Genomic DNA, 20,502 nt, shown 5'->3' with positions numbered 1-20,502 from the left:
ACTGCCTTCACAGCATCCTGTGAGTTTTAGTATGCTATGCTTTTATCTACATTTGACTTTAAGAAACGTGTGATTATTTTTTCCATGACTTATCAATAGTTTAAGAGCACGTTGTTAATTGCCATATGCTTGTGTATTTTACAATTTTTTTCTGTTACTAAACTCTAACTTCACTCCATTGTCAGAGAAAATACTTTGTATGATTTCAATCTTCTTAAATTTATCAAGACTTTTTTTGTGATGTAACATGTGGCCTATTCCAGTGAATGATCCTTGTGCATGTGGCCTTCGTGAGTCAAAACTTCTGAAGAATATTAGTCAGTTGTTTTGTAGAACATCTCTTTATTTGGGGTTGTCTAATGTTTTCTCATTATAGGATTAAGGTTATACATTTTTGGCAAGAATACCACATAAGTGATGCTCTGTCCTCAATTTATCATAACAGAGGGTATACGACATCAATATATTAACTGTGATCACTTTGTTAATAAGGAGCTTTCAGGGTGTCATATGTTTAGTTTTTTCCCTTAGTAATAATAAATAATTTAGGCTAGGTACTTTGAGACTATGAAATAAATTTTAGTCATCATCATCATTGTGGTAATAGTTGGTGCTAAGAAAAATGTGCATGAAAGACTTTTGGAAACCAAACAACACAGAATATGAGGATGAAAGTTAAAAAAGAATTTCTAACTTTCACCAATAATTCAAGAATATTTAACACAGAAAATATTAAGGGTTAGTTAATAAATGATAATACAGATATGTAAAACAAACCTTAAAATGTTCTAAAATGTGTATTTTCGGTGTTTTTATGTTCAACTGTTTTAAAAACAGTATATGTCTTGGCAATACAATCTATCATGAGAAATAACTATAAACAGGGTTAGCGGAAAGAAAGTGGCTAAAATAAAAAAAATGTTTGCAATGCATGTTGCTTTGTTGTACAAATATAAGTGAATTAAATTTTAATCTTTATTCTTTATGTATTTTATAAATTTTCCCTGAAAATATGTATTATAGTTGTTTTAAGAAAAAAATGTTAACAATTAAATATTTTATTACTTGTATCACACATGTTTATTGGAGGAACCTTAGAAATGGTGATAAGAAGTCACTAATGGCATTACTACCTAGAGAAACTACTGTTAACATTTTATTTCAATCCTTTCAAAGTTACTTACAAATTTCTTATAAAAATAAAAATGGTCCATACTCTCCATTTTATTTTTAACTTGCTTTAATACTTAATAAATTGTTAGAACCTTTCTTTTTTATTGTGCTTTAAGTGAAAGTTTACAACTCAAGTCAGTCTCTCATAGAAAAAATTATACACACATTGTTATATGACCCTTGTTGCTCTCCCCACAAAGTGACAGCACACTCCTTATCTCCACCCTGTATTTCCCCCATCCATTCAACCCACTCCTGTCCCCCTTTGCCTTCTCGTCTTGCCTCCAGACAAGAGCTGCCCACATGGTCTCATGTGTGTACTTGAGCTAAGAGCACAGTCCTCACCAGTATCATTTTATGTCTTATAGTCCAGTCTAATCTTTGTTTGAAGAGTTGGCTTCAGGAATGGTTTTAGTTTTGAGCTAACAGAGAGTCTGGGGGCCACGACTTCTGAGGCCCCTCAAGTCTCAGTCAGACCATTACGTCTGGTCTTTTGACTAGGATTTGGGGTTTGCATCCCACTTTCTCCTGCACCATCAGGGATTCTCTGCTGTGTTCCCTGTCAGGGAAGTCATTGGTGGTAGCCAGGCACCATCTAGTTCTTCCGGTCTCAGACTAATGGAGTTTCTGGTTTATGTGGCCCTTTCTTTCTCTTGGAATCATATTTTCCTTGTGTCTTTGGAGTTCTTCATTCTCCTTTGCTCCAGATGGGTTGAGACGAATTGATGCATCTTAGATAGCTGCTTCCTAGCTTTTAATACCCCAGATGTCACTCATCAAAGTGGAATGCAGAACGTTTTCTTAATACACTTTGTTATGCCAATTGACATAGATGTCTCCTGAAACCATGGTCCTCAGATCCCCACCCCTGATATTCTGTCCCTCGAGGTATTTGGATGTATTCAGGAAACTCCTTAGATTTTGTATTAGTCCGGTTGTGCTGACTTCCTCTGCATTGTGTGTTGTCCCTCCTGTCACCTAAAATAATTCTTGTCCGAGATCTAATTAGTGAATACCCCTCTCCCTTCCTCCTCACCCTCACAACCATCAAAGAATATTTTCTTCTGTGTTTAAACCTTTTCTTGAGTTCCTCTAATAGTAGTCTCATACAATATTTGTCCTTTTGCAACTGACTAATTTCACTCAACATAATGCCTTCCAGATTCCTTCATGTTATGAAACGTTTCATGGATTCATCATTGTTCTTTATTGTTGTGTAGTATTCCATTGTGTGAATATACCATAATTTGTTTATCCATTCATCCTTTGTTGGGCACCTTGGTTGTTTCCATCTTTTTGCTATTTTAAACAGTACTGCAGTGAACATGGGTATGCATGTATTCTCTGAAGGCCCTTATTCCTCTAAGATATATTCCAAGGAGTGGGATTGCTGGATTGTATGGTAGTTCTATCTTCTTAAGGAAGTGTCAAATCTATTTCCAAAATGGTTGTACCATTTTACTTTCCCACCAGCATTGTATAAGTGTTCCAGTTTCTCCACAACCTCTCCAACATTTATTATTTTGTGTTTTTTGGATTAATGCCAGCTTTGTTGGGGTGAGGTGTTATCTCATCGTAGTTTTGATTTGCATTTCTCTAATTGCTAATGATTGTGCATATTTCCTCACGTATCTGTTAGCCACCTGAATGTCTTCTTTGGTGAAGTGACTGTTCATAACCTTTGCCCATTTTTAAATTGGGTTACTTGTCTTTTTGTTAAGGTTTTGCAGTATCTTATAGATTTTAGAGATTAGACACTGAATAAATTTGTCATAGCCAAATTTTTTTCCCCAGTCTGTGGGTTGTCTTTTTACTCTTTTGGTGAAGTCTTTGGATGAGAATATGTTGTTGATTTTTAGGAGCTCCCAGGTATCTAGTTTCTCTTTTTGCATTTGTGCATTGTTAGTAATGCTTTGTATACTGTTTATGCCATGTATAAGGGATCCTAGCATTGTCCCTATTTTTTCTTCCATGATTATCATTTTCGATTTTATATTTAGGTTTTTGAGCCATTTTGATTTAGTTTTTGTTCATGGTGTGAGGTATGGATCTTGTTTCATTTTTTTGCAGAAGGATATTTAGTTATGCCAGCATCATTTGTTAAAGAGACTGACTTTTTCCCATTTAATGGACTTCGGACCTTTGTCAAATATCAGCTGCTCATAGGTGGATGAATTTATGTCTGGATTCTCAATTCTGTTCCATTGGTCTACATATCTGTTGTTGTACCAGTACCAGGCTGTTTTGACTACTGTGGTGGTATAATAGGTTCTAAAATCAGGTAGTGTGAGGCCTCGCATTTTGTTCTTCTTTTTTAGTTATGCCTTACTTATATGGGGCCTCTTCCCTTTCCGTATGAAGTTGGTGATTTGTTTCTCCATCTCAATAAAAAATGCCATTGGAATTTGGATTCAGATTGCATTGTATCTGTAGATCACTTTGGATAGAATAGACATTTTCACAATGTTGACTCTTCTTGTCCATGAGCAAAGTATGTTTTTCTACTTATGTAGACCTCTTTTCGTTTCTTGCAGTAGTGTCTTGTAGTTTTCTTTCTATAGGTCTTTTACATCTCTGGTTAAATTTATTCCTAAGTATTTTATCTTCTTGAGGGCTATTGTAAATTCTATTGATTTGGTGATCTCCTCTTTGACATTCTCTTTGTTGGTGTAGAGGAATTCAACTGATTTTTGTATGTTTATCTTGTATCCTGATACCTGGCTGAAATGTCCTATTAGTTCCAGTAGTTTTCTTATGGATTCTTTAGGGTTTTCTGTGTATAAGATCATATCATCTGCAATTAGAGATACTTTTTCTTCTTCCTTACGAATTCGGATGCACTTTATTTCTTCCTGTAGCCTCATTGCTCTGGCTAGGACTTCCAGCACAATGTTGAATAAGAGTGGTGATAAAGAGCATCCTTGTCTGGTCCCCATTCTCAAGGAGAATGTTGTCAGACCCTCCATTTAGGATGATGGTTGTTGGCTTTGTGTAAATGCCCCTTTATTATGTTGAGGAATCTCCGTCCTATTCCTATTTTGCTCAGTTTTTATCATGAATGGGTGTTGGACTTTGTCAAATGCCTTTTTTGCATCAATTGATAAGATCATGTGGTTCTTGTCTTTTGTTTTATTTATGTGGTGGATTACATTGATTGTCTTTCTAATGTACCATCCCTGAATTCTATTGGCTAGAATTTTGTTGAAGATTTTTGCGTCTATGTTCATGAGGCACATTGGTCTGTAATTTTCTTTTTTTGTGTGGTGTCTTTACCTGGTTTTGGTATAAGGATTATGCTGGCTTCATAGAATGAGTTTGGGAGTATTCCATTCTTTTCTATGCTCTGAAATACCTTTGGTAGTAGCGGTGTTAACTCTTCTCTGAAAGTTTGCTAGAATTCTCCACTGAAGCCGTCAGGGCCAGGGCTTTTTGTTGTTGTTGTTGGGGTTTTTTAATTACCTTTCTGTGTCTTCTTTTGTTATAGGTTTATTTAATTGTTCTACCTCTGTTTGTGTTAGTTTAGGTAGGTAGTGTGTTTCTAGAAATTTACCCATTTCCTCTTCAATTTCAAATTTGTTAGAGAGCAATTTTTTCTCAGTCTCTTCTTTTGTTATAGGTTTATTTAATTGTTCTACCTCTGTTTGTGTTAGTTTAGGTAGGTAGTGTGTTTCTGGAAATTTGTCCATTTCCTCTTCAATTTCAAATTTGTTAGAGAGCAATTTTTCATAGTATTCTGTAATCATTCTTTTAATTTCCATTGGGTCTGTTGTGGTATCGCCTGTCTCATTTCTTATTTGGGTTATTTGCTTCCTCTCCTGTTTTTCTGTTGTTAGATTGGCCAATGGTTAATTGATCTTATTGATCTTTTCAAAGAAGCAGTGTTTGGTCTTGTTATCTCTTTTGATTCTTTTTGTGTTCTCTATTTCATTTATTTCTGCTGTAATATTTACTCTTTTGCTGTTCTCTTTCTATTTGTTCTAGCTGTAGGGTTAATTCTTAGATTTTGGCCCTTACTTCCCTTTGGATGTGCATGTTTACTGGTGTAAAATGACCTCTGAGCACTGCTTTTGCTGTGTCCCAGAGGTTCTGGTAGGATATGTTTTCATTCTCATTTTATTCTATGAATTTCTTTATTCTGTCCTTAATTTCTTCTATAACCCAATAGTTTCTTAGCATGGTATTGTTCAGTCTACATGTGTTTGATTGTTTTTCCTTGCTTTTACTGTTGTTGATTTCTACTTTTATGGCTTTATGGTCAGAAAAGATGCTTTGTAATATTTCTATGTTTTGGATTCTGTTAAGGCTTGCTTTGGGGCATAATATGTGGTATGTTTTGCAGTATGTTCCAGGTGCATTGGGGAAGAAAGTATACTTGGCTGCCGTTGGGTGGAGTGTTCTGTATATACCTATAAGGTCAAGTTGTTTGATGTGGCGTTTAGATTCTCCATGTCTTTATCGAGCTTCTTTCTGGATGTTCTGTCCTTCACCAAAAATGGTGTTTTGAAGTCTCCTACTATTATTGTGGGTTTTCCATATCTCTTTTCAATGCTGTTAGAGTTTGTTTTATGTATTTTGGAGCCCTGTCGTTGGTTGCATAAATATTTATTATGGTATGTCCTACTGGTGTATTGACCCTTTAGTGATTATGTAGTGTCTTTCCTTATCCTTTGTGCTAGATTTTAGTTTAAAGTCTATTTTGTCAGAAATTAATATTGCCATTCCTGCTCTTTTTTGATTGTTGTGTGCTTGATATATTTTTTTTCTGTCCGTTCAGTTTTAGTATTTTTTGTGCCTTTAAGTCGAAGGTGTGTCTCTTGCAGGCAGAATATAGATGGATTGTGTTTTTTTAATCCATGCTGCCACTCTCTGTCTCTTTATTGGTGCATTTAGCCCATTTACATTCAGCGTAATTATTCACAGATATGAGTTTTATGCTGTCATTTTGAAGTCTTTTTTTTGTGTTTTAAAAGTTTCCTTGTTCCACTTAATTTTCTGTGCTGAGTCATTTTTCTTTACATATTTTCTTTTCCTCTTTTTCATTGTTGATTTTTTTGCTGAGCCTTTGTTTTTCCTGCTTTTTATTTTGATGTGCAGGATTGTTAGTTTCCTTTGTGGTTACCTTAATATTCACCCCTATTTTTCTAAGTTTAAACCAATCTTTTATATTTTTATATCTTCTTGACTTCTTCTCCATATGAAAGATATATGACTACGTATTTTCGTCCCTCTTTTTTTATTTTAATGTTGTCATCTTTTGCGTAATGACATCTCTGTTTCCCTGTTTTGAGCATTTTATCTTTGATTTATTTTTGTGATTTCCCTATCTGGGTTGATATCTGTTTGCTGTGTCCTGTCTTCTAGTTTTGGGTTGTTATCTGATATTATTGATTTTCTAACTGGAAGACTTCCTTTAGTATTTCTTGTAATTTTGGTTTGGTTTTTGCAAATTCCCTAAAATTCTCTTTGTCTGAAATGTCCTAATTTCACCTTCATATTTGAGAGACAGTTTTGGTGGATATATAATTCTTGGCTGGTAATTTTTTCCTTCAAGGTTTTATATGTGTCATCCCATTACCTTCTTGCCTTCATGGTTTCTGCTGAGTGGTCTGAGCTTATTCTTATTGACTCTCTTTTGTAGATGACTTTTAATTTCTCCCTAGCTGCTCTTAAAATTCTCTCTTTATCTTTGGTGTTGGCAAGATTGATTATAATATGTCTTGGTGACTTTCTTTTGGGATCTACCTTGTGTGGGGTTGAATGAACATCTTGGATAGATATCTTCTCACCTTTCATGATATCAGGGAATTTTTCTGCCAACAAATCTTCAAAAATTCTCTCTGTATTTTATGTTATCCCCCCTCCCTGTTCTGGTACTCCAATCTCTCATAGTTTATTCCTCTTGATAGAGTCCCACATAATTCCTAGAGTTTCTTCATTTTTTTTAATTCTTTCATCTGATTTTTCCTCAAATATGTTGGTGCCAAGTGCTTTATCTTCATTCTCTCTAATTCTGACTTCCATAGCCTCAATTATACTTTTATTACTTTTTAATGAATTGTCTAAATCTGAAATTTTGTTGTTAATATTCTATATTTCTATTAGCTGTCTCTCTATAGATTCTTGCAGGCTGTTAAATTTGTCACTGTGCTCTTGTCTGAATCTGCTTAAGTCCCTCTAATGCTTTGTCTGTGTGTTGCTTGGTTTGTTCTGAATTTTGCTTGATTGCCTTCCTGATTTCTTGAAGAATTCTGTATATTAATCTTTTGTATTCTACCTCTGGTAATTCTAGGATATTCTCTTCATCCAGAAGATTTCTTGATTATTTTGTTTTGGGAGCTTACTGAAGCCATTGTTGTCTGCCTCTTTATGTGATTTGATATTGACTTTTATCTCTGAGCTAACAATAAGTTATTGTACTTGTTCATTTTATGTTTGCTTACTGTGTCCTAGCTTCTTGTTTTGTTTTGATATGCCTAAATAGGCTGCTCAAGTGAGCTAGTTTGATTATTGGTGCCCTTGAAGCTCTGATGTCCAATTGCCAGGTGGTTAGAGCTGTTACTATGCATATGAGCCCAAGAGTCTGTTCACTTTTCTTGTGTGGTTTCAGCTCAGATGGCCAGGTAGTCAGTCACCAAGTGGTGCAGGCTCTCTCCTACAATCCTAGATGAGCAGGAGTGATTGGTGTAGGTATAGGTATCTGGATACAGTAGGGAATCATGCCCTGAGCAAGGAAGAGGGCTGACAACCACCCTTGAGTGTCTGTGAGGAAAGCATATCCCTGTTCCCTAGAGCACATAGGTCAGTGGGTCTTGCAGCTGGACTATGGGACCCAATGCTGGTGGCTATAAGGACTGGGAGGCACCACTTGTTCTTGGACCCCTGTTGTGGGTGACTAGGTGTCATGGGTGGAGCCAACAGTCCTCAGGCCTGAGTTGTGGGTAAGTGAGGACCCTGCTTAATAGGCATAATGGTATCTAATGTCATCAGCACCCTAAATGCCTGTGTTTGTCTCACCCCGCTTGCACCAGCAGATCCAGTGTGAGGGGTGCCAGTTCCCACTGGGTCAGTTCTGGCAATTCCTCACTGCTTTTGAACCATTTCTCCTTCCCCATGCCACTCAGTCCAATTCCTCTACTTTGCCTTTGATGTTCAGGGCTCCTAGCTTGTCATATATAATTGATTCACTTGTTTTTTCGTATCTTTATTGAAAGAGGGACCACAGGAAGTGTCTGACAACTCCGCCGTCTTGGCCCTGCCTCCTGTTCTTACCTTTCTAGATTAATAAAAATACTTATAAATTATCATTTCTAATGCCTACATATAATTCTTGCCTATAACTGTAGCATGATTCCTAACCAGCCAGTTATTTTTGCATGTTTAAGTTGGTTCCATTGTTAATATTATCAAAATAGAACCCCAAAAGTATTATATTTAAATGAATGAATTGGATAGTCTATAGTAAGGTAGGATATTAGGCAAAACACATACCTTGGTCATTATTGACTATCACTCATTTTATCTGATAGAAATATACTAACTAGAAATATCACACTCTGAGAGAAGACTGAATTGCTTTCTTTTGGGATAACTTAAGTTAAATCATTGTAGTAGTCACATTACTACACTCTTTGTCACATTATAACTATTGTATGTGTAGCTAGTAATCTCTCTCAGATCAAGTGTTAACACAGTATCTCCCTGAGAACCAGATGTTCAAATCCAAGGCGATGTCTTTGTAGGTTCCCAACCAGTTGCCATCAAGTCAATTCCAACTCATGGTGACCACATGTATGTCAGAGTAAGACTATGCCATAAGAAGTTTTCTATGACTGATCTTTCTGAAGTAAATCACCAGGCCTTTCTTCCAAGTTGCCTCTGGGTAAACTCAAACCTCCACCCTTTCTGTTAGAAGCTGAATGTGTTAGCCATTTTTATCATCCAGGGACTCCTTATATATACCTAAAAAAAAAAAAAAAAAAAATTTTTTTTTTTTTTTTACCAAATTGTATTGTAATCATATTCATTTCTCTCAAGATCAAGTCTTTGGATGATCTCCAAACATATTCATTTGGGATTCATTTGTACATATGTAATATTTTTTTGATTACATAAAATCTTGAAAATTATGTAATTATTTTAGTTCAGTTTTCTTCCAACGTTGAATGTAAATATTTTTTTCTCTTTCTTCTTAAAACACTTTTTACATAGGAATTCTTGATTAAAATTTCCCATATTTTTCCATTAATATTCTGTAACAGAAACTTCTGAAATGTAAGAGGATTTTTTTTTTTCATGTTTACATAGTTTGGCTCTATATTATGTACCAATAATAACTAGCCCATTCCATTGCCATCAAGTTGATTCCAACTCATAGGAAGCCTATAGGATAGAGTTTCCATAGCATTTCCAAGGAGCTGCTGGTGGATTTGAACTGATGACCTATTGGTTAGCAGCTTAACCACTGCACCACCAGGGTTCCACCAATAACAAAAGTTGAACGAATTATTAAAACATTTTTTATTGAAGGATATAATGGACTTCATGCAGTTATCAGGGAATTAAAAGTCACATGGGCCAGATATATGTGGAAACAAGTCCTCTTGTTACCAAAAACCAAAAAATCCCATTGGTATCAAGTCAATTCTGACTCATAGTGACCCTATAGAGCAGAGTAGAACTGCCCCATAATGTTTCCAAGGAGCACCTGGTGGGTTCAAACTGGCAACCTTTTGGTTATCAGCCATAGCACTTAACCACTATGCCACCAGGATTTCCAAAGGCGGAAGTCATATGGGCCTCTCAGGAGCAATAAAATGTCTAAGAGTGTCAAGTGAGACTCTGTCAACCTTCTGAGATAAAACCCGGCAATTTATACTCTGCCACTAGACAAAAGTATTTTTGGAATCCTGACTAGTTTTGGAGTCACCTTTTAAAAATTTCCAGTATCCAATTTCCTTTCAGAATTTAACAATCAGGCCTTTTGTTTTGAGTATAGCGATGTCTCCAAAACTACAGTTACTGTTATTAAAGAAGTTCCTTGTAAGACAGGTGGAAGAATGCACAGTAATTTGTTAGTTTGTTTACTTTCCGACTGTGCATGCATCCTTTCCAAAGAGCAGATTTGCATGATCCTCACATACTTACCCACGAGTCAAAATTTTTTTCTTGCCCAGAGTTCTCCGGAGGGCTGCCTTGACTTCCTTGTTCCGTAAACTATAAATGATAGGGTTAAGCATGGATGTCACCACTGTATAGAAAAGAGCTAGGAGTTTGTCCACTCCTGGTGAGTGGCTAGCTTTGGGCCTCAGGTAGCTGACAGATCCTGAGCCATAGAAAAGTGTTACTACCAGGAGGTGGGAAGAACAGGTAGAAAGAGCTTTGTGGCGGCCTTCAGGTGATGGCATGAACAGCACAGCAGCTAGAATTCTCCCATAGGAAGCAATGATCAGTAAAAATGGGCTGGAAATACAAAGGATAGCCACGACAAAGACTGCAGCCTCATTATGGGACGTATCTCTGCAAGCAAGTGCCAGGATGGGTGGAAGATCACAGAAGAAGTGGTCTATCTCACAGGGACCACAGAAGTTCAAGGAGAAAATATAGTTGGTCTGGCCCAGACCGACCAAGAATCCCACCCCCCAAGAAACCACTGCCAAATGGGCACACACCCCACGACTCATTCGTGTTGTATAGTGGAGTGGAGAGCTTATGGCCATATAGCGATCAAAAGCCATGGCTGCCAAAAGGCAGCATTCACTGATAGCAAATAATGTAAAGAAAAACATCTGTGTGGCACAGCCCTCCCAGGAAATCCCTCGAGCCTCACTCACAAGACTCTGCAGCATCTTAGGTATGACAGAACAGGTGTAGCCAATCTCCAAGACGGACAAGTTGGCCAGGAAGAAGTACATGGGAGTGTGGAGGACTGGGTTGGTCCATATGGCAAGGGCTATGAGAGCATTTCCTGTCAGTGATGCTAAGAACATGAGTAGGATGAGGGTAAACAGGAGGAAACACTCTTCAGTGATCGCAGAGAATTTGGCAAATGCAAAGTGTTTGACAGACATGATGTTGTCCTGCCACAATGAGCAATTGAGGTTCATGACCTGGAAGAGAAAGGCAATGTCATCAGAAGGATAACTTTGGATGAGGTAGACAAATTGCTATATTGCTTTTAAAGAGCTCTGATAAGTCAGAGGGGTAATAAGTTTCACAATTCCTTACCAGGAATTCTAAAATTCAAAAGTTCTGAAATTACCCTCATCCTCACACACTTTAAACTGAAATCCTCTTCTATCCTCACTATCTCAGCAGATCTGTCCAAAATACACTTAGTCACTGAAGCATAAAATGAAAAGAAAAAAAAAGATTCTAGGGCAATTCTCTCTTCATCCCCTCCTTTCATCAAATATGAAATAGTACAAAATAAACGCCTTCTGGTATCTCTTGTATCTATCTATGTCTTCCCATTTCTGTTGACAATGACTTTATTTCTTCCTTCACTCATTCATTCAACAGGTGTTTGTTTAGCACAAGATATTTGGCAGTTGCTGCCTTCAGTCCTGGAATTCAGCAACGAAAAAAAATCAACATCTCTTCCCACATGGAGCTTATATTTTAGTGAAGGAAAGCAGAAATTACATAATCATTTAAGAAATAAAAAAATTGATTTAATGCATGAAATTAAAACCAGGCTATGTGCTGGAGACTGTCCAATTTAGATTGAGTGGTCCTAGAGGGTTCTTAATCATGAAACCCATAGGCTAAGATGTGAATAACAAGGAGGGGCAGCCATGTGAAGACTGTATCACAGCCATCCATATCATATGTACACTGAACTTTTGAGAAAATTTCATCACTATAACCAATTTCTTTACCTTCAATATTTCTCATCTGTCATCCTTTCTCCATCAGTGTGTTCTTTACTAAATGAAAATTATAGTTGTCTGCAAGTTAAAACTGAATTTCCTTGATGTGATTCATAAAAAAATCTCTGAATCTGGTCACTCATTAGAGATAGAAAGTTTTACCTCTTCCTTTACCCAAATGGACCCCATGTTACAATCAAAACACACTACTTGGATCCTTTAGTACATGACTTGCTACACTTATTTCCTTGCCTTGTGGTCATTTTCCCATGGGGGGTTGAAATTTGCTTCCCTGGTTTCTCACCTAGTGAACTGAATATCTATGTTCAAGTTCAAACATGGTTTTCCTGGTCTTTGGAAACCCTTCCTGACACTGGCCCTTCCTGTCCCTGTGCTAGTTAGTTACTCATCCTGTCCACTGTGTTCTTTTCACTGCTATGGGAGTCCCTGGGCAATGCAGAAGGTTAAGTGCTTGGATACTGACTGAAAGATTGGTGTTTCAAACCCACCCAGAGATGCCTTGAAAGAGAGGCCTGATGATTTTCTTCGGTGAGGTCACAGCCTTGAGAACCCTGTGAAGTGCTGTTCTCTGCAACACATGGAGTCATCATGAGTGTGAATCGGCTTGATGGCAATGTTTGTTTGTCGCTGCTGAGATGCCGCTTACACCACTCTGATATCAATTACTTGCTCATTCCTTTCCGGGAGTATCTCAGATCCAGGTTGCAGGAATAACATTATATCTAAAACCTTTAGCAATTCATAAGTCTTATGTAAGGAAAAAAGAGTTCTAATGTTAAGTTTTACTCTGGCTACCTGTATATTCAGCCCTTTGGTGATATTCTATTTTTTGAAGTCAACTAAGTAAAATCCCATCCCCCTAAAACATCACAAATACTGTGAAATCTGGAAGCTGTGTAAGGTGGAAACCTGTTAGAGAAGGAAAATGAAAATATTTTCCACTGGTAGAGAGTAATAGAAAGTGGTAAGAGTGCACCCTGTAAAAGCGGAAGACTTGAGAGATCTGGAAAAACAAGGCAACCCCATTGAGTTTTGGCTTTTACAGGTTTCACTGTATAACACTGATTATCAATTCCTGACAAAAGATTTCCTGTTCTTTCAGTGATAGTACTGCAGTTTGCATTGTTCTGTTTGAAATATCATCAACTGGAAATAAACTATGTTTGCTCTGAAAAGAGCAGAAGAATGAGTGGATTTTACATCTAATGTTATGGACTCTACTTGTCTGTTAGCATAACCTGATAGATAACCTGAGGTCATGTTATCAGATAGTGTCTGGCAAAATCCAATATTGTTGATTCATTGGACAAATCACCAATCAAAATCTTCCATCATTTTCATATATGTTATCTTGAATCTATATCAAAGTCTTGAACTTCTATATTTGCACAAGGTTTTAGTTCATCCTGCAGAAACCATATCACATATCCTCATCTACGTATTTGTTGTTCTTGTTGTTAGGTGCCATGGAGTCGAATCCAACTCATAGTTGTCCTGTGTACAACAGGATGAAACACTGCCCAGTCCTGTGCCATCCTCACATTTAGCACTATTACATTACCTATTTTTAGGCTCTGCCTATCATTTAATCCTCTTGAAATTTAGGAGATTCTGCTTGAATCACGCAGCAATTGTTGGGCAGTTCACATGTTTGATATCTATTGTCATTAGCACCTATGTTTCTGCAGTAATGAATTTTTATGTTTAAAAATTTTTAATTTTAAGAATCATAACTTTTGCAAGATGATAATTCTTTAATCAACCCATTTAGTGGTGAATAAGCAGTTCACTAAGCAATTATCCTACAACTACAAGCAAAGAAGGCATAGTGGTATTTATGTAATGTATAAAAAAGGGGACTCAGATCAGATGAAGTGATATTTCAGAAAAAAACACTTTTCCTGAATTTCCTTGTTTATATCACATTAACTGGTGGCGTAGTGGTTAAGTGCTACGGGTGCTAACTAAAGGGTTGGCAGTTCGAATCCGCCAGGTGCTCCTTGGAAACTCTATAGAGTGGTTCTGTCCTATAGGTTCACTATGGGTGGGAATCAACTCGGCGGCACTGGGTTTTGGGTTTTGATCACATTAACTATACATTTGAAGTGAGTATACATGAAGCAGAAACCCTGGTGGCGTAGTGATTAAGTGCTACAGGTGCTAACTAAAAGGTTGGCAGCTCAACTCCACCAGGCACTCCTTGAAAAATCTATGAGGAAGTTCTACTCTGTCCTATTTAAAAAAAAAAAAAAAATCCTATAGGGTTGCTATAAGTCACAGCCAACTTAATGGCAATGGGTTTTTTGGTAATATATAAAGCAAAAGCATGCTTTTTGAGAATCCAAATTATTATGAATAAAAAAATGCACTAGGTGCCTTCACCAAAGCATATGTACGTGTTTTATATACACACACATCTGTACACCCACAGACAGATACACATTCTGTCATTCCGTTTGTCAGTTAAATGTACAAATACGCATCTTGTTATATCTTCCTACCTTTGGGAGGAATTGCAACTTCCTTGGAGACACTGATGGTGGAGGTAAAGGGGGGACCCAGGGAGAAAAAGAGAATATCTGACCCTTTCCTAACTAATGGCATCATGAATACCCTTGTCCCCTTTAAACCGTAGAAGGAAAATGCAATTGTCTGTTTTGAGGACAGAGGTAAGGAGATGTCGGGGAATAGGAGGAACTTACTGGTGAAAGGCTGACTGCACAAAGATCAACACATGCTATTAATCATTTGATATTTCCAGGATTCATGCAAAAAAAAAAAGTTAATCTCATGATAAGTACATTTTAAAGCCTCACAGAATTCAGAGACAACTGAAAAATAAGGTAGTCAAAGCCTGTGAATGCTTCTAAATATTTAAAGTGACAAAGAATGGTAGTCTGTCTAGAAATACTAAATCATGTAAAAATAAATTTATAGGACTCACTAGAGATGAGAACACAAACAAATGCAGTGAAAGTCTCTTTGTCACTTAGACTATTGCTGAACCACACAAAGCTGAAAAAATGTTTTTTTTTTAATTATACTTTGTTTTTATTATTCCCTCATCTATTGGCCTTAGTTTGGGGAGCTTGATATCTGTGTAGTAAAAGACAGATTTGTGTACATACTGTGAGTGATTATTTTCATCATTGCCCATGGAAAGACAGTAAGATGCTCAAGGCAGGTCTCAAGGGTCTGCAGAAAGGAAATGGTGCTGCCTCTTACCTGATACATTTTCTAGACTTAGGCTTTCTGACCTATCATTTCCTTGTAAATAAAGACTAAAGACGTCTTTTTATCTTTCTCGTTGAATTGTTTTGAGTCACAAATGCAAACATTGTACAGGAAAATTATGAATAAAAAGTAAGGAATGGCCATTAAACCGTAGTTTAGCAGAGGCAAAACCTCCTGCTCTTTTAAAGCTTCACATGAATGAACTCACAGAACACTGCATGGAATATTCCCTGTTATTATCAATCTGTATAATATTCTATACTAAAAGTTAGTAGTCAAGTCATTCTAAGTAGCACTGTGATATAATCTGAAGATAAAGAAGTTTCATGCCTCATGATTAATTATAATATCTTATAGGTTCCTAGAGACCCTGGTAGCCTAGTGGTTAAGTGCTGTTGCTGCTAACCAAGAGGTTGGCAGTTCAAATCCACCAGGCACTCCTTGGAAATTCTACGGGGCAGTTCTACTCTGTCCTGTAGGGTTGCTATGAGTCGGAATCGACTTGATGGCAGTGGGTTTTGGTCTTTTAGATTTCTATTCAATGTTATAAAACATTAAGTGGTCACTGAACAGTAGCAAATTTCTGGAAGTTTAAACTATGAGATGAACTTTCAGTGATAGTTGGATGTAAGAAAAAAGCATAGAAGGGAAATAACATAATTTTAAAAACTGGATGGCTTGACTTCACAGACCACCTTACTCGGCCACAACATCCGAGACCAGCACACTCTATATGGTTCGCCTTTGGAAATAATCCAACAGAAGTGATTCAGTTTGAGAGCTCCTCATAATTAGAAATGTTCCTTGACTGACTCAGTTCCTTATTCATTTTGTATTTTCATAGTGAGACATTTCTTTGTTTCCTATCAGCCAAAGAAAACATATGATGCAGTATTAGACATTGAATATTAAACAGTACCGTGCCTAACACACAAGAAACATGATAAATGTTAATATTTGTTATTATGTAACCACCATTTCTAAAATGCTTTAGTAGTAGATAAAATTTAAGTAAATTGGTCATTACACAGTATAGGGATGATTACCCATTACTTTCCACAATTTTCCCCATAGGACCTAATATTTAGTTAAATGATACATTAACAACCCAGAAGAAACTGTCTTATCACCTAGATCATTGTGTACAGGGCCATCTAGGTATTTCTATTTCTCTAAAATAAGAGGTATATCAATTACTTATGAAATAATTAATTTAGAAAGAGATACTGGGAGGCTGAGTGAATTGCTTACTCTTTGGAGAAGGAGAGAATAACTGATTAAAATACTGATCAGAACTGAAATCTGCTTTGGGTATCACTGTCCTCTGTCACACTTTAATTTGCCGTCTTCTACAACTGCTCTTTTCTTAAGACATCAGCTATGTCACACACCTTGAATCATAATATTTGAGGGGAAAAAAAGTAGATGGTTATAGCTTCTGATGAGTCACTCCCTGATTTTCTCTGCACCCTCCCCTTAGAGCCAACATTCAGAAGATACAAATTTGCCCCATCCTCACCTCTAAGACTGTGCACTTGAAACCGTTTGCTGTAATCAGGGACCATGGCTGATCACAGGTAGAGTGTGTCTCACGGGAGAGCATCTCGTCCCTCCCTGGAATGCCCACAGCTCCACACACAAAAAAATCCAAAAGTATACAAGTCTGTGCTGATTACATGTTAATATCTTTGAGCCTTCCTTCTTCTTGAAAAACAATGGGATATGACTAAGTTATATTTCAATTATCACCCTTGTTCTGAACCCTTCTCTTGCTCCTCTTACACCCCTGGAGACTTCTATTTTCTTCTCATTAGAAGATGTAGGGAAGCAGTTTGATTCTATCTCCCAGGAATTGTCATGGACAGGTCTGCCCCTAACTATTTGTAGGCAAATGCTAACACTTAGGAAGGAAGACAAATAAAGGTGAAACAGCAGATTAATCAACAGCTACAAATGATGAATTATCTATATTTCTGGAAACTGCTTTCACAGGCTATGTGCATAGTACAATATGAATTCAAGTGAAATGTATTATTGCAACAGCTCTTTGACCACTCTAAATTGTTAACATAAAATATTCAAATTTAATTGTTGTCCAAAGCAACCAGAATAGTTATTAAAAATAGCTATAATAATTTTGTACCACATTATATTGATTCAGTCAATATGTCTCCTAATATAACCATTTTAAAATTAATAAATCCTAATGCTCTCCTAGTTATATATGAGTTTCACAAAGCACCTACTTGTTTCTATCAAAAGCAAGCACAAGGGAATGGGAAGCCAAAGATATATATTAGGGTAGTAAAGAACAGAGCAAGGTATGGAATGCTTATTATTGAAATGATATAAAGAAAAGGGGGCAAGGTACTGAACATCTATTATTTAAGTGATATAAAGACAAAGCAGGAAAAGTAAGGAAGAGAAAAGCATCATTTGGATGGAAAATACCTCTGATTGCAGTCTTCTTAAAATAGACACGGAAGTCCTCTTTGGAATTCCACATAAAGAATTTATTATCCCAACCTTATGTATTCTGGTTTATACTCTTTGCTTTTAGTGTTCCTCAATTAGAACCTGATTGCTTGAATATGACTAAAATGTAGTTCTTACATTTATCATGCCCTGAATTAGATATAGAGCCAGGGGGATTTCAATTAGATTTATGGAAATTGGACCAGTTAGTTCTATCTTCTTCAACATTCTCCACCTCCTTACTAACAAAATACTGAATTTATTTATTGTGGTGAATGCACTAAGCTAAAGAACATGTTTCTCAGTTTCCGTTGCAGCTAGGTGCATCCTACAACTACTTCTGGCTGATGAGATGTAGTTTGAAATATCCAGGGGTTCTCTTAAGTGAAGAGGAATACATTGTTTGGACCCTTCTCCAACCACCCCGCTGCCCTGGAATTCAATGTGATAATGGAAGCTCTAGTTTACAGCTTTCACAATAAGGACAAATGTTAAAGCCAAGGGATGTTGGAGCAGAAGGATAGAAGCAGCCTAGATTCCTGACAAATTTGTGGACACTAGCCCACTATATATAAGAGATATAAACTTCCATTTTTTAGAAATTTTCATTATGTGCCCCAGAACCTAATCCTTACAGAATCAGGAATAATCTCTCAAGCTTGTGGCTCAGTTAAACTGAGAAAGCTGCTGGGATTATGCATACTTTCTATCCTTGACACAGAAGTTACCTCTCACCATCCATCAGCACCAAGGATCAAACATACTTGTTAGGGCTTTCTAAGACAAGCACATAAAAAATACATCATCCTTGCTCAAGGGCTAATGTGGAGATATTCATCTATCTTAAGTACTGGTGTAAGTTAATGCAAGTATTAGTTGATATCCTATTAAATAATTAACCTAAGTACTGAGAGAATGCTAAGGAAAGGGGTTAGTAGCAAACTGAATTAGTAGAGCAAATTTTTGTTGAATGAGAGAGGACTGAAAGTCCCAGGATAAGAGAGGAAAATAAAGGCAAACTTTGATCAACTTTCGTTAACCAAGTAGGATATTTATATTAATTATTTCCTCTGCTATTTGGGTCATGTTGTTGTCTGTAGTTGAGTCAATTCTAACTCATAATCACATATAAATTAAAGATCAAACATTTTTATATTGGAACTTAGAGTTTGGATATTGTTGTTTTTAGCTGTCATTGAGTCATTTCCGACTCGTAGGAACACTACGTACAGCGGAATGAAACATTGCCCAGCCCTGCACCATCCTCACAATCATAGTTATGCTTAAGCCCCTTGTTGCAGCCACTGTGTCAATCCATCTCATTGAGGGTCTTCCTCTTTGTTGGGTTTGTTTTCTACTTTTCCAAGCATGATGTTCTTCTCCAGGGACTGATCCCTCCTGACAATATGTCCAAAGTATGTAAGACGCAGTCTCACCATCCTTCCTTCTAAAGATCATTCTGGTTGCACTTCTTCCAAGACAGATTTGTTCATTCTTGTGACAGTCCATGATGTATTCAATGTTCTTCTCCAACACCACAATTCAAAGGCATCAATTCTTCTTTAGTCTTCTTTATTCATCATCCAGCTTTCACATGCCTAGCAGGTGATTGAAAACACCATGGCTTGGGTCAGGCGCACCTTAGTCTTCAAGGTGACATCTTTGTTTTTCAACACTTTGAAGAGGTCTTTTGCAGCAGATTTGCCCATTGCAATGTGTTTTTTTTATTTCTTGACTGCTGCTTCCACGGGTGTTAATTGTGGATCCAAGTAAAATGAAATCCTTGACAACTTCAATCCTTTCCCTGTTTATCATGATGTTGCTCATTGGTCCAGTTGTGAGGATTTTTGTTTTCTTTATGTTGAGATGTAATCTATACTGAAGGCTGTGTTCTTTGATCTTCATCAGTAAGTGCTTCAAGTCCTCTTCACTTTCAGTGAGCAAGGTTGTGTCATCTGCATAATGCAAGTCGTTGATAAGTCTTCCTCCAGTCCTGATGCCCTGTTCTTCATATAGTCCAGCTTCTCGGTTTTTTTGCTCAGCCTACAGATTGAATATGTATGGTGAAAGGATACAACCATAACACACACCTTTCCTGACTTTAAACCATGCAGTATTCCCTCGTTCTGTTTAAATGACTACCTCTTGATCCATGTACAGGTTCCCCATGAGCACAATTAAGTGTTCTGGAATTCCCATTCTTCACAATGTTATCCATAATTTGTTAGGATCCACACAGTTGAATGCCTTTGCATAGTCAATAAAACACAGGTAAACATCCTTCTGGTATTCTCTGCTTTCAGCCAGGATCCATCTGACATCAGCAATGATAGCCCTGGTCCCATGTTTTCTTCTGAATCTGGCTTAAATTTCTGGCAGTTTCCTGTTAATATAGTGCTGCAGCCAATTTTGAATGATCTTCAGCAAAATTTTCCTTGTTTGTTATATTAATGATATTGTTTGATAATGTCCACATTTAGTGGGATCATCTTTTTAGGGAATGGGCATAAATATACATCTCTTCCAGTAGGTTGGCCAGGTAGCTGTCTTCCAAATTTCTTGGCATAGGTGAGTGAGTACTTCTAGCATTGCATCCATTAGTCAAAACACCCCGGATGGTATTCTGTTAATTCCTGGAGCCTTGTATTTTGCCAATGTTTTCATTGCAGCTTGGACTTCTTCCTTCAGTTCCACTGGTTCCTGCTCATATGGTACCTCCTGAAATGGTTGA

General features: G+C 37.0%; 1 protein-coding gene across 1 annotated transcript; it reads right to left on the bottom strand.

The window, feature by feature from the left end:
- Positions 1 to 10,313: 10,313 nt before the first annotated feature.
- Positions 10,314 to 11,645, bottom strand: LOC100665460 (olfactory receptor 10C1-like). The gene has a single exon (XM_003421826.3). The coding sequence runs from the start codon at positions 11,274 to 11,276 to the stop codon at positions 10,314 to 10,316; it is 963 nt and encodes a 320-aa protein (XP_003421874.2). The 5' UTR covers positions 11,277 to 11,645.
- Positions 11,646 to 20,502: the final 8,857 nt, after the last annotated feature.

The sequence above is a fragment of the Loxodonta africana genome, chromosome 1 (genome assembly GCF_030014295.1).
Source record: "Loxodonta africana isolate mLoxAfr1 chromosome 1, mLoxAfr1.hap2, whole genome shotgun sequence".
Classification (NCBI taxonomy): Eukaryota; Metazoa; Chordata; class Mammalia; order Proboscidea; family Elephantidae; genus Loxodonta; species Loxodonta africana.
Note: the sequence above shows the minus strand (reverse complement) of the source record. Positions and strands in the feature narration are given on the sequence as shown.

What these genes read in the sequence shown, in the direction of transcription:
- LOC100665460 (XM_003421826.3), bottom strand. Translation starts at nt 11,276, where the DNA reads ATGAACCTCAATTGCTCATTGTGGCAGGACAACATCATGTCTGTCAAA.